At 44.5% G+C, this 15,117-nt stretch overlaps 1 protein-coding gene across 3 annotated transcripts in view; it reads left to right on the top strand.

Moving 5' to 3' along the window:
- The window catches only part of BTAF1 (B-TFIID TATA-box binding protein associated factor 1), a 321,948-nt gene that overhangs the window by 198,321 nt on the left and 108,510 nt on the right, over positions 1–15,117 (top strand). For all 3 annotated transcript variants that reach the window (XM_078786829.1, XM_078786828.1, XM_078786827.1), the window contains exons 21-23: positions 3,049–3,215; positions 5,014–5,167; positions 7,945–8,051. In XM_078786829.1, coding sequence (XP_078642955.1) covers positions 3,049–3,215; positions 5,014–5,167; positions 7,945–8,051 — 428 coding nt within the window. The remainder of the gene's footprint in view (positions 1–3,048; positions 3,216–5,013; positions 5,168–7,944; positions 8,052–15,117) is intronic.

The raw sequence follows: 15,117 nt of genomic DNA, 5'->3' as shown, positions 1-15,117 counted from the left end.
TTTATACAAGGTTCCACTACCAGAGGTGAACATTTGTGCCAATTGTGAAAAACAATTGTGCGAGATATATAACATGTACAATGTTTTAGTTTTATGAATGGCTGTTACCAAGGATTTGGCGTTTTGTGGGACCCCATCGTGGATTGACCCACTTTTTGACACTAAGCTCCCACTTTGTGAATCCCAGCAAAGACCAGAATCGAGGTGTCACAATCGACTACTGAACCTGTACGTGCTATGTATGAGAAACGGTGCGACATTGCGTCCGATAGGCAGGCCAACCGTTCTTTTGTTCAAAGTGTTTGTGTCGGTGACTCCTGACTATTGATATCCCTGCACATTGCCTCGCTGTCCCAATCATTTTGGTAACAGTATAATGCAAACTTGCATCACATTTTCATCTTCCATGTTTTGGTGTTGGTTATTTTTTTGGGGGGTGGGGGGGTTGTTGTTAGGGTTAGGGTTAGGGTTAGGGATAACTGCATTATCTCTGTAATTGTCCATGGCTCAACATCTCCCTCCTTCCCTATCAACAGCGGTGTTCCTCAGGGTTCTGTTCTGTCTCCAACACGCTTCCTTCTTTTTGTCAATGACCTTCTTTCTTCAACAAATAACCAAATGCACTCATATGCTGATGACTCAACGTTTCATTCCTCCGTTTTTCCCATCTGCCCCATCCTCCGTCAATCGATCTGCATCTCGTTTTATTACAACCACCTCTTTAAATTCGGATTTGGACAAGATTTCCCAGGGGGGGGGGGGGGGGGGGAATGTAACCAGGTTAAGTTTAATGCTTCTAAAACTCAATTTCTTCCCATATCTCTCTCCAAAACTCCTCTCGTCTCTCCAATCTCCTTTGAAAGTTCCACAATTACACCATGTGATACAATAAACCTACTAGGTACTCCCCTAACTTCAAATCTATCCTGGAATCCACACATTAGTCAGGTTCACTATGTCAATAAATTATATTTCGTTCAAAATCATGGTAGATTAGCAAACCTATACATTTTTGGAAAGGTTATAGCATAAGGAAACTAAAAATCAATGTTTACATTTGGAGAGATACCTGTATGGCGGCCATTTTGGATTTTCAAAATGGCCACTGTAAAATACATATTTTGTTCTATTTCTGCCTCTAATTACCCTAAAAACCTTTTAAAATATACTAAACCTATATTTTCAGGGACAAGGAATCCAATGAAAGTATCAAATTAGTGCTATGGGGAATGGTAAGACACGAATCAAAGGTTTTGAATTGCAAAATACTGTCTTTATATTCGCGATAAGTTGCATAATCAAATACATGTTATCATTTTGTACAGGCAGTTAATAACATCAAAATGTGTCACAATAATTCATATCACCAAACATACACAGGCAGTCAGCAAAATCATATATACACATACAGTCAGTATAACTTCACATCTACACAGGCAGTCAATGACAAAATATACACAGGCAGTCAATGGCATCAAACATACACGATTACAGAATATGCCATTTAGAGTTGGTCATCACTGTCCTGTGTGTCGTATCCGACAATATAGTCCGCATCGTTTTCACAGTCCGTTCCACACAAGCAAAGGTCGATCAAATTGATTGGCAAATCGAATTGGTCGAATGGTCGATCGAATCGAATTCGATGAATCGAATCGAATCGATCGAATTGTCGAATGGTCGATCGAAGCGATTGGTCGAATGGTCGAATTGGTCGAATGGAATTGGTCGATTGGTCGAATTGGTCGAATCGAATTGGTCGGAATTGGCAAATGTAAACATTGATTTTCAGATTTTCCATGTAAAAACGTTTCCAAAAATGTATAGGTTTGCTAATCTACCATGATTTTGAACGAAAAAACATAGTGAACCTGACTACATTACACAAATAGCTAAATCTGCCTCGAAGAAACTGGGAGTCCTGTTCAGATGTCGAAGATTCTTCTCCTCTCAACAGTTGCTTCAACTATATAAAGGATTGATTCGTCCTTGCATAGAGTACTGCTCTCATATCTGGGGAGGTTCTAGTTCCACATACTTACTGGACAGAATTGAATTAAAAGTAATTCGACTTATCAACTCTCCCAATCTGACATCAAAACTCGACCCGCTCAAATTACGTCGCAAAGTTGGCTCTCTTTCTCTTTTCTACAGATATTACTTCGGTTTTTGCTCCCAAGAACTTGCTGCCTGTATACCTCCACCATTAGCGAGGCCACGGATTACTCGACAAGCCACTACATCTCATGATTATTGTGTGGCCTTTGGCAACTCAAGGGTGGGCTGTTATGATGTTTGTTTGTTCCCCTCCACTGCCAAACTCTGGAACTCTTTACCTTCACATGTCTTTCCAAACACTTATGATCTTCCCCTTTTCAAAAAGCAGATTCTCTGCTTTCTCAAAAACTCTTAGACTATTCTCTCCTTCTTTACTTTTCTATCAATGCAGCTCTTTTATTTGGCCTGGCCTCGATGAGGACGACATAGTCTGTGCCTGGAGCCTTCTATATAAAAAAGGTTGATATCATCATCTAGTTGTGTCCTGCCTAGAGTGGGCATATTGCGCCCATTGTGGGCGGAGCCACGCCCGAAAAAGATGTATTTTTAGGGGGTAATCGATTTCAAGCTACATCTTCTCCGAGGGGTTTGGTGGAATCTGACAGGCGTTTCGATATTTGGTTAGGCGAATGTCATGTGTCTAGCCCCACGGAGCTCGATTTTGCATTTTTTTTTTTTTTTTCATTTCATTTTTCGCCGAATTTTCGGTATTGTGTAGCTGGCTAACTAACCTCATAACTGATTATACATTATTTTCTATCTCATTTCAAGGTCAGTAACCTTCGTTTTGACATTTCCGGGCCTGGCCTGTCCGGGCCTGTTTCGGTTATAGTCCGTCCTTTGTCATTGAATACCGCTCGCTCGTGAACCATCGTCGTCTCCTGACTTGTAATCAGTTTTTATGGTTGAAACGAATCCCTTGACCTTTTCCCCATGACCCCCAATCTTACTTCTTTAAATAAATAATAATTTTGTTTGCTGACTGAGCAGGAGGAGATAAAGAGAGACAACAGCACACCGTGGACAAGTCACGGGGAATCATCACTTTGTACCGCAGTCAAAAAGTGGCTTCTGCATTGGGAGGCCGACGTGGTCCATCTCCCCGGTCTCGCATCGTCCCTACGGACATTCCTCATGGTTCACTTCCGGAGCAAGAGGTAAGCGACGGTCACAATTTGCACACAAGATGTACCTGTGGAATACGCACATGTTGCCTGCTGCACTCGTTTCTACCATACGTGTTTCTCCGTAAACATCATCACATGGTTCATTAACTTTATGCACTGCTCTCTTGCAATGTGCCCTGCCAAGTGCCAACTACAGTATGTACTGAGGACGACAGTCTTTTTCCTCTTCTCAAAAAATGGTAAATTGGAACATAAAATCCTAAAATGTGTTTTTGTGAAATGGAAAAGCTATGTGTTGCTCTTTAATATGTATATCGTGCCTGGAGATGTAACATCATCATCAGAAACGGTGACATGTCAGCATCCTAGAACAGGTAAGTGATATTTTAGGTAATTGACTAGTTTGACACAAACAAGACTCAAAGGTCAGTCGGCAAAATGTCTCTGGTACATCTGTTCTGGCAGAATAGAGACCGGGGAGCCAGTATCCAAGATGAGCTCCACATTGCAGGTATTCTCAGCAGGTGCTTCAATTTGTACCTTTCATAGAATTTTCTCTTTTGTAGGGACAGCATCGTTCAGGTGAAGCACACTCGCTTCAGGGATTACAACCTCACGTACCTCTTTCTGGGCAGAGCGGCAGACTTTTGAGAAGTGTCCCACGTTCGCCGCATGCATTATATTTTACCTTTAAGGCAGGGCAAAAAGGCGTATTTGCAAGGCAGGGCAAAAAGGCGCATTTGCAAGGCAGGGCAAAAAGGCGCATTTGCAAGACAGGGCAAAAAGGCACATTTGCAAGGCAGGGCAAAAAGGCGCATTTGCAAGGCAGGGCAAAAAGGCGCATTTGCAAGGCAGGGCAAAAAGGCGCATTTGCAAGGCAGGGCAAAAAGGCACATTTGCAAGGCAGGGCAAAAAGGCGCATTTGCAAGGCAGGGCAAAAAGACGCATTTGCAAGGCAGGGCAAAAAGACGCATTTGCAAGGCAGGGCAAAAAGGCGCATTTGCAAGGCAGGGCAAAAAGGCGCATTTGCAAGGCAGAGCAAAAGGGCGCATTTGCAAGGCAGGGCAAAAGGGCGCATTTGCAAGGCAGGGCAAAAAGGCGCATTTGCAAGGCGGGGCAAAAAGGGCGCATTTCCAAGGCGGGGCAAAAGGGCGCATTTGCAAGGCAGGGTAAAAGGGCGCATTTGCAAGGCAGGGCAAAAAGGTGCATTTGCAAGGCAGGGCAAAAAGGCGCATTTGCAAGGCAGGGCAAAAGGGCGCATTTGCAAGGCAGGGCAAAAAGGCGCATTTGCAAGGCAGGGCAAAAAAGCGTATTTGCAAGGCAGGGCAAAAGGGCGCATTTGCAAGGCAAGGCAAAAGGGCGCATTTGCAAGGCAGGGCAAAAAGGCGCATTTGCAAGGCAGGGCAAAAAGGCGCATTTGCAAGGCAGGGCAAAAAGGCGCATTTGCAAGGCAGGGCAAAAAGGCACATTTGCAAGGTGGTTTGCAGACATCTGTGGGTCTGTAAACCACCTTGCAAATTTGCAGACCCAACAGCTTGTCACCAATTTTGGTGTTTGTAAGAAATTGGATCCAGACCAGAGTACAATAACCATGCTTTACTCGATCACCACCGTATATCCTCTCTTCAGCTCCTCTCGTCCCCTTCACGAGTGCCCTCTTGTGTCCAAGATCACATGACCATTTATATCATCAATGTAATAACAGGACACAACAACTTGGACTTGAGGGAAAAAAGAAAACACAAAAGATGTAACAAAGTTTAATGAAATAATGAGGTCCCAGCATGTATTTTGCTATTTTAACCTTTTGTCTGTTATTCGTTCGCAGGGTGCACGGAGTGATCTGGTGCAACGACGTGGTGCAGAATTAACCTTATGCACCGTGGCACGGTGGTTTGGGTCCGGTTTGGTACGGGACCTTCCTTGCTTATGGGAGGCCATTATTGGGCCACTCAACTCGCAGATCCCACAAGAAGCTCTCGGTAATACGTCCTTCCCACAATCTACATGGACACTTCCTAATCCCCCTGTGGAGTGTGCACCACTTGCATGCAATCCAAAGCACTGCATCTTGTACGTCCTTCCCACACCATTCCACTCCCCTCAAACATTCACATAGGTACTTTCAATAGCAATCTTCATTTGGCACAGTCAAACTAACTTCTTTTGACTTATTTATATCAATAAATGCAATGCGCGTGTGATCTTCTATCGGAGCAAGAAGTTTTTACAAGTGGATACTCAACAATGGATCGTTTACAAACAAATAAATTGGTTTCTGAAAAGATGAGGGGAATACAAGTGACTCTAATGCAAAACATTTCTATATCCTGAAAAGGGTTTCAACATTGTTGAAACAAATGCCTCACACAAACTCTACATCATACTAAAATTCTCCAATTCTCCAAGTCTGAATCTTATACAATCCAAAACTGCTTGGCTGATCTCCCGCAAATGTTACATGTATCCCCACGGTACCCGGGTGTCACGTCATGGACATGAAAGACATCCCTCCACCCCACTCGCGATGGTCGGGAGACTACTTGCAATTTTCACCTGCACAGGTGGAAGTGCAAGTGATTGACTGACTCCATATTTCACCCCTCGAGGGTGCGGGTATTACTCGTCACCTAAATGTGAACTCCAGATGTATCAAAATCATGTGATGTCTTCAAAGGAAGAACATAGGCCACGAAACTGCAGCAAAGCAATGACAGAAATGATATCATCGGAAGAGGCATCGGACAAGTCGACACTTCCTCCACAAATCCGTTCATGCTCGTCCACAATGAGTGTTCCAGTCGATAAATTGGGGAAAATACCATGTGTTGACCGAAACACCACACCATCTACAATTTGCAGATATGTTATTTAGCATTGTTTGAAATTAAAATAAACCCAAGATGGAACTAATTTATCAGAGTCAGGATATCCAACTAAAAATAGGACCATGGGTCCTAAAGTTCACCTGGATCAGGAGCATGAGTCACTCAAACCCTCCACAGACCCCATCAGACACTGATATTTTAATGCCGTGAACAAGCATTGGTACGTCACAGGTGATGAAGGTTGTGGCCAAGTTTCATCAAAATCGTGTTTGGTTCAACCAATAATGAGTGTTTACGGACTCACTCACTCACTCACTCACTCACTCACTCACTCACCCACACCTACGGACACTGCTCGATCATCACAGGCTCCAGGTGAGCTAAAAATGAAGATGCCGAAAAGTAAAATAGCGTTGATACATTCACCTGCTTGTTTGCACCAATCATGGCTCATTGAGGCTAGACTAACGAATTGAGTCGAATGTTTTTCTCTACTTATTCATGTGGCATGTTTTCCTGTTTTGATTTTCCACTTATTCATGTTGCATGTTTTCATGTTTTTTTCCCCCAATTATTCGTGTTGCATATTTTCCTGTTTTTCCCCACTTATATATGTTGCATGACATATGATGAATTGTGAAAGATGATAGGAATAGAGCCTGTGATGGATGCTGTGAAGAGAAACAGGTTGAGATGGTTTGGTCATATGTTGAGGAAGGATGAAAGTGACTGGTTGAGAAGAGTGATGGAAATGAATGTAGAAGGAAGTAGGGGACGAGGAAGACCGAGAAAGACTTGGCTAAAGGTGGTGGAAGAAGAAATGCGGGCAAGGGGGTTGACAAGGGGAGATGCAGAAAATAGGGCAAAATGGAGAAGATTGTCATGGGGACCGCAAGGCTAACCCCGCTCTAGCAGGGAAAATGGCCTTAAAATGCATGTTGTTGTGTTGTTGTTGTATATATGTTGCACGTTTTCCTGTTTTTTCCATTTGTTCATGTTGCACGTGTTCCTCTTTTTTCCACTTATTCATGTGGCCTGTGTTCCTGGGTTTTTTTTTGGTTTTTTTCATTTATTCATGCAGCACGTGTTCCTGGTTTTTTTTTTCGATTTATTCATGTGGCACGTGTTCCTCGTTTTTTTCAATTATTCATGTTGCACGTGCTCCTGTTTTTTTCCACTTATTGATGTATCACGTTTTCCTGTTTTTTTCCACTTATTCATGTGGCACGTGTTCCTGTTTTTTTTTCCATTTGTTCATGTTGCACGTGTTCCTCTTTTTTCCGCTTATTCATGTGGCATGTTCCTGGTTTTTTTGTTTTTTTTTCATTTATTCATGCAGCACTTGTTCCTGGTTTGTTTGTTTTTTTCGATTTATTCATGTGGCACGTGTTCCTGTTTTTTTCCAATTAATTCATGTTGCACGTTTTCCTGTTTTCCCACTTATTCATGGATCACGTTTTCCTGTTTTTTTCCCCATTTGTTCAAGTTGCACGTGTTCCTCTTTTTTCCACTTATTCATGTGGCATGTTCCTGTTTTTTTTTTTCAATTTATTCATGCAGCACATGTTCCTGGTTTTTTCCCATTTATTCATGCAGCATGTGTTCCTGTTTTTTTGGTTTTTTTTCGATTTATTCATGTGGCACGTGTTCCTGGTTTTTTCCAATTATTCATGTTGCACGTTTTCCTGTTTTTCCACTTCTTCATGTATCACGTTTTCCTGTTTTTTCCACTTGTTCATGTGGCACATTTTCCTGTTTTTCCCACTTATTCATGTGGCACATTTTCCTGTTTTTTCCGCTTATTCATGTGGCACGTGTTCCTATTTTTCTCCACTTATTCATGTGGCACATGTTCCTGTTTTTCTCCACTTATTCATTTGGCATGTGCTCCTGTTTTTCTCCACTTATTCATGTGGCATGTGTTCCTTCAGATACGTCCACACTGCAAGGAGATGATGACTCGGCGCAGATGCTCATCTGCTGCTTGCAGCTTTGGGAAGTCCTCTGCCCAGCCCTGCACCCAGATCTTCTTGCCCAGGTTTTGTTTGATTTTGGATTCAGATTTCACATATTTTGTTGGAAATACACACTTACATTTGGTTTTGTGAATGAAACTAAGGAATTGGCGGGAATTAATAGAGACTGAAATTGAAAGGAGTCCTTGATTTGGGTGATGAGAAGGACATTGTTGTGATTGGTGGTTCTTCATGTGTATGCTTAAATAATGCCATGTATTACTTTAACAATGGTGATTCCATTATAATTAAGAATGTAAATTTCCGCTTCCGGGTCACTCTCCTAGCAGGCTGAGCTGAGTCGGTCATCCTGTGTATTTGATTGATTCCGTTGGATTTAGCATGTGCTGTCGTGGTGTGCTGTGTGTGAATGACTATGATGGATCCCTGTTTCGTTTCCTGGCTTCTGGTGGCATGTCTGCCCGTGAGATTTGCAGTACTTTGGATTTTACTCGCCACCAAGTTGACAATTTCGAACTGTGAGTACCTGCCATGTTTTTTCGCTGCGCCTCACGCAGCCCCGGTGTGCGCCTCTCAACAAGAGTTCTTTTCCCCGTCTCGCCCCATCACTCGCCCCACCGCTCGCCCCATTGCTCGCCGCACCGCTCGCCCACCGCTCGCCCACCGCTCGCCCCACCGCTCGCCCCATCGCTCGCCGCACCGCTCGCCGCACCGCTCGCTGCACCGCTTGCTGCACCGCTCGCCCCACCGCTCGCCCCATCGCTCGCCCCACCTCTGCACGCACCGCTGCATGTACCGAGCTCGACTATCCGCTCTAACTCCTCTGTCCCGAGGCCTATTCGCTACACTCCGCAAAACCTTTTGTCTTTAAACACCACTCGATTGAGTCCTGGACTCGTCTCAGGCCTTCGAGAACTTGAAATCGGCGTTGGTCTCCCGAGAAAACGCACAAAGCGAGGCGGGAGGAGAAGCAGAGAAAAATACCGATTGTGATTTCTCTTTGCGACCAGCGACGGCCTGACCCACATTTTAATAATTCCTGCGATAAAGTGTCCCCTTATCAACTTCAATAACCTCATCTATCCATGTAGTACATACACAGCACCAAAACAACACTGTTCTGAACTGTCTCTCGCTTTATTCAACGCTCAGTCTAAGTAGTCCTGAAAAGCGAACCGAAATTACCTCTTTTATTCAAGATTCAATTCAAGGCTAACCCCCGCTCTAGCGGGGAAAATGGACTTAAAACGATCATTCATTCATTCATTCATTCAAGATAATGATATCGATGTGTTTTTTCTGACCGAAACTTGGCTCCGACCCAGTGACGACGAAGCGAGATGTGCTGATCTCACCCCACTTGGATACACCCTGCAGTCATTTCCTCACTCCTCAAGGGGTGGGGGCGTGGCTGTTATTTACAGAGACAACTTCTCTCCCTTTGTCTCCTTCACCACGACTTTTTCGTTCGACCATTCATCCTACGAGCTAGCCCACGTCACCTTCACTCTGTCAGAAAACACTCTTCATTTCTTCTGTCTCTACCGACCTCCACCTAACCCGAAAAACAAGCTTACTGACTCTATGTTCGTGACCCAGCTTCCTAATCTGCTCGACCACTGCAATACTCTTCCTGGTTTCGTCTTGATTCTTGGAGATTTCAACGTCCATGGCGACCAACCACAACATCCTCTCACTTCAAAGATCATTGACCTCCTTTCTACTTTTAGTCTGTCTCAGTCTGTCTCCCAACATACACATGTTAAAGGACACACCCTGGATTGGTTAGTGTACAGATGCGATGATCAGTTGGTGCAGTCCACGTCAGTGACCTGTGCTATCGCCTCAGACCACTTCTGTGTCACCAGCCTCCTTAGTATTGCTGTTCCTCGTCTTCAGCTCACCTTCATCACTGCCCGCAACATTCGTGCCATCGACCGTTCCGCCTTTAAAGAGGACCTTCACACCCGTCTCTCTGGCCGTTCCTACGTCGCTGCAGACGACCTCGACTCTTGCCTCCGCACAGCGTTGGACTGTCATGATCCAGCGACACGGCGCGCCGTTCCCAGACGCAGGAGTACTCCGTGGTTCAGCGCAGTCAGCGACAAAGTCAGGGCTGCCAAAAAGGAACGACGACGTGCCGAGAGACAGTGGCTAAAGACTGGCCCCGCAGTCCATAAACAGTTGTATAACATAGCTAAAAGACTCGTCATAAAAATCATTCTGAAAGCAAAAACGTCATATATTTCTGATCGGATTACTAGGAGCTCCTCCTGCAAGCATCTGTTCAGCATTACCAACCGCCTGCTTGCCACCAAAGATAAATCCGTTCTTCCCACTGTATTTCCTCAAAACGAACTACCCCAACTCTTCCTGCATTTCTTTCACAATAAAATTCATTCAATAAGAAACAATCTTGACAAGCAGTCACTCCTTTCCTTCGATGATGCTGAACACTGCTTTCACGGATGACCTCTTAGTTCGTTTACTCCTGTTACTGAGGAAATTGTCAAATGTACAATCCTCAAGTCAAACACAAAAACATGTGATCTCGACCCCCTTCCCACCGATTTGTTTATTGAGTGTTTGGACACCCTCCTCCCATTTATTACTGCAGTTATCAATGATTCTCTGACTACTGGTTCATTTCTGCTTCTCTTTAAGCAAGCTCTTGTTAAACCACTTCTTAAAAAGCCCACCCTTGACCTTAACGACATGAAAAAATACCGTCCTATCTCCAACCTTTCTTTCCTGTCAAAGATCACAGAACGAATTGTGCTATCACAGATGAATAACCATCTAGTTTCAAATAATCTTTTCAATCTCGCCAGTCGGCATATAGACCAGGCCATAGCACCGAGACCGCTCTCCTAAGAATAACCAATGATCTTCTGACCTCTCTTGACTGTGGTAAGGTTTCCGTTCTTGCTCTTTTGGACTTGTCTGCCGCCTTTGACACGATTGACCATAGTGTCTTAATTCGTCGTCTTGAACTCACATTTGGTATAACTGGTACTCCCCTTTCTTGGCTCATGTCCTGTCTTACTGATCGAGTGCAAACAGTTGTTGTCAATGGCCAGAAATCAGCCCCTTCTCCGCTTTCCTTTGGCATTCCCCAGGGCTCAGTCCTGGGACCTATCCTCTTTCTTTTGTACATTCAGCCTCTATTTGATCTTGTTGCCAGACATTCAGTTGATCACCACGCCTTTGCGGATGACAATCAGCTGTACCAAGGAAGCACGATTCAACAAATCGTGCCCACTGTTGAAGTGTTAAAAGGCTGTATTGCCGACGTGAAGGCATGGATGACCCAAAACAAACTTCAGCTGAACGATGCTAAAACAGAGTCTATGATTGTAAGATCACACAGATGTCCTCTACAATGTTTACTTCCTATCACTATTCATGTTGGTGAAACCGATGTAAACTTTGTTTCGTCGGCCAAGAACCTCGGTGTGGTTTTCGACTGTAACATGACATTTTCCAAGCAATTACTTCAAACTTGCAAATCAGCATACTTTCAGCTGCAAAAGATCGCATCCATTCGCCACTTTCTTACTCCTCAGGCTGCTCTATCTCTGGTCTGTGCCCTTGTCCTCTCAAGGCTAGACTATTGTAATTCTTTGTGTGCTGGCTGCCCTCAGTTTCTCTTGGATAAGTTACAAAAGGTTCAAAACTCTGCCGCTCGTCTTGTCTGTAAGGCGAAGAAGTCTGACCATGTTACTCCGCTCCTTGAATCTTTACACTGGCTGCCTGTCTCTGCTCGTGTGCAATACAAAATTTGCACACTATGTTATAAATCATTGTGTGGAGCGGGACCTCACTATCTCTCCGATTTGCTCACTCTCTATGTACCTCGGCGACGGCTTCGTTCAAGCGACGACTCTATGACCTTAGAGCCGCCGCGCACCAGCACCGTCATTTGGCGAGAAATCCTTTTCCTTTGCTGCGCCTCTGCTCTGGAATGACTTGCCTTCCTCTGTTCGACATGTTGACTCTCTTCCTGCCTTTAAAACCTCCCTCAAAACCTATCTGTTTCACAAGTCTTTCAAAGTCTAAGTCCTGTTTTCCCTTGGGTTTGAGGTGGGACAGAGATCGAGAGTATGTCTGTGTACATGTGTAGGGGAGGGAGGGGGAGGAGGAGGGGAGATTACACATCTGTGGGTTTTGAATGGGGAGGGAGAGGAATAGGGCAAGAGTGAAGGTGTGTCTGTGTGTGTGTATGTTTGTGTATGTGTGTGTGGTGTGTGTGCGTTCGCATGATAATGTAAAGTGCCACGAGGGTCGTTAATGCTGCTTGATGGGGCTATATAAGACTCCTTTTAAAATAAATAAAAACTTTAAAAAAGAATGTAAATAAATATTTCGGTGACATTACCGATCGGTTACTGATCCGATCGGTGACATTAATTGCTGTGTCGAGGTCCTTGGTTGTTACCGATCGGTGACATTAATTGCTGTGTCGAGATCCTCGGTTGTTACCGATCGGTGACATTAATTGCTGTGTCGAGATCCTCGGTTGTTACCCATCGGTGGCATTAATTGCTGTGTCGAGATCCTCAGTGGTTACCGATCGGTGACATTAATTGCTGTGTCGAGATCCTCGGTTGTTACCGATCGGTGGCATTAATTGCTGTGTCGAGATCCTCAATGGTTACCCATCGGTGACATTAATTGCTGTGTCGAGATTCTCGGTTGTTACCAATCGGTGGCATTAATTGCTGTGTCGAGATCCTCAGTAGATACCGATCGGTGACATTAATTGCTGTGTCGAGTTCCTCAGTGGTTACCGATCGGTGACATTAATTGATGTGTCGAGATCCTCGTCGTTACCGATCGGTGACATTAATTGCTGTGTCGAGATCCTCGTCGTTACCAATCGGTGACATTAATTGCTGTGTCGAGATCCTCAGTGGTTACCGATCGGTGACATTAATTGCTGTGTCGAGATCCTCTGTGGTTACCGATCGGTTACATTAATTGCTGTGTCGAGATCCTCGGTTGTTACCGATCGGTGACATTAATTGCTGTTTCGAGATCCTCGGCTGTTACCGATCGGTGGCATTAATTGCTGTGTTGAGATCCTCAGTGGTTACCGATCGGTGACAGTAATTGCTGTGTCGAGATCCTCGGTTTTTACCGATCGGTGACATTAATTGCTGTGTCAAGATCCTCAGTGCTTACCGATCGGTGACATTAATTGCTGTGGCAAGATCCTCAGTGGTTACAGATCGGTGACATTAATTGCTGTGTCGAGATCCTCAGTGGTTACCGATCGGTGACATTATTTGCTGTGTCAAGATCCTCAGTGCTTACCGATCGGTGACATTAATTGCTGTGTCGAGATCCTCAGTGGTTACCGATCGGTGACATTAATTGCTGTGGCAAGATCCTCAGTGGTTACAGATCGGTGACATTAATTGCTGTGTCGAGATCCTCGGTTGTTGCCGATCGGTGACATTATTTGCTGTGTCGAGATCCTCAGTGGTTACCGATCGGTGACATTAATTGATGTGTCGAGATTCTCGGTTGTTACCGATCGGTGACATTAATTGCTGTGTCAAGATCCTCGGTTGTTACCGATCAGTGACATTAATTGCTGTGTCGAGATCCTCGGTTGTTACCGATTGGTGACATTAAATGCTGTGTCGAAATCCTCAGTGATCATCGATCAGATTGCTGCAGTGACAGAAAGTGGAGATATGAAAGTCTTTCTGCAGTCATCATGATATCTTATGTCTGTCACATGTAGATCAATCATACAACCCATTAACCGTATCTTGAGTTGTTGACCAATATCATCCTGTCTGGTATTGCATGCATAAAGAATACACTGTTTAAAGTTCAGGTGGTCTCCACTGTCAGCAGTCCGACAGCACACTGTTTAAAGGTCAGCTGGTCTCCAATGGTAATGTGTGATTTCTAATGGTAACGTGTGACATCTAATGGTAATCTGCTCGTCACTTTTGAAATTCCTCTCCAGATCCACAGCTCGAGCGCCGTGCCGTGCTTTGCTTGTGCTAGCTCATGATGCTGCGGATGCGATCTGTTCGGTCGTGATCAGTGGTTTTCCCGTTGGTCCACCACATGACTTGAACTAACTAGCATTCGTCCATTGCCGAATGACATTGCAGAATTGCAGATGCAGGATCCGTTTGCAACAAACGAAACATTTGTATTTAGTCAGTGAGAAGAAAGTATCTATTTTAACGGCGTAGCCCATAGGGCAAAGCCATCTGGAACAGTGTTTGTCCGTCTGTATGTCCCCTCAAACGTATACCAATCAGAGCTGAGGATCTGGTCACATGACAGGGTGATGTGATTACGTCTGATGTCATTACGGCGGTACCGCGGCTGACTCTCCACTCTCCGGCATTTTGATTCCAATGTCGTTCAGGCCGAACATATCGTCGAACCTGTCATACATCACAATCGCCATGCTCTACCTTGACGTTTTTCATTCAGTCTGAAACACAAACAAACCGATTGTTAAAATGACCATCAAATATTGAAAGCATCGGCGTTTAGTTACGACTCTTCCAACGACACAGTACGGATAGGCCTTAGGCTTTATGCCTACCCTTTGGACCGCTTCAGACAAATTGAGGCCAGGTTTCTTTATACAGTAGTGTATCGTTTCAGTAGTATCGTTTTCATAATAGTAATCTATATAGAATGGAGCAAGTGTTTGTATGTATGTATGTATGTATGTATGTCCGCTCTTCACCCCTTGGTTGGACTTGATGCCACTCACAATTGTAACCTGAAATACTTAACCTAAAGTACCCAGAGGACCCAAAAGACCAAAAAGACCCCGAGGACCCAATATACCCCAAAAACCCAAAAGACCCCGAAGTCCGGCGAAGTTGTTTTTTCCAAGATCTCAATGCTCTCCACACTATCAAAGTTAAGTAATTGTTCCCGTTTGTATTTTTTTTAAACTGTATTTTTATAAACCCTCCCCTTCAAAACTCCCCCCTCCCTCCTCCCCTTCAAATCTCCCCACCCTCCTTTTTTCTCCAATTCTCACCTCTCACCCCTCCTCCTCAAAGCGTCCTTCCCGCTTCCTCTCCCTTCCAACTCTCACCTCCATCTCCTCCAACCTTCTTCTTCACTCTGCCCCCCCCC

The sequence above is a fragment of the Myxine glutinosa genome, chromosome 11, assembly GCF_964187855.1.
Source record: "Myxine glutinosa chromosome 11, kmMyxGlut1.1, whole genome shotgun sequence".
Lineage (NCBI taxonomy): Eukaryota > Metazoa > Chordata > Myxini > Myxiniformes > Myxinidae > Myxine > Myxine glutinosa.
Note: the sequence above shows the minus strand (reverse complement) of the source record. Positions and strands in the feature narration are given on the sequence as shown.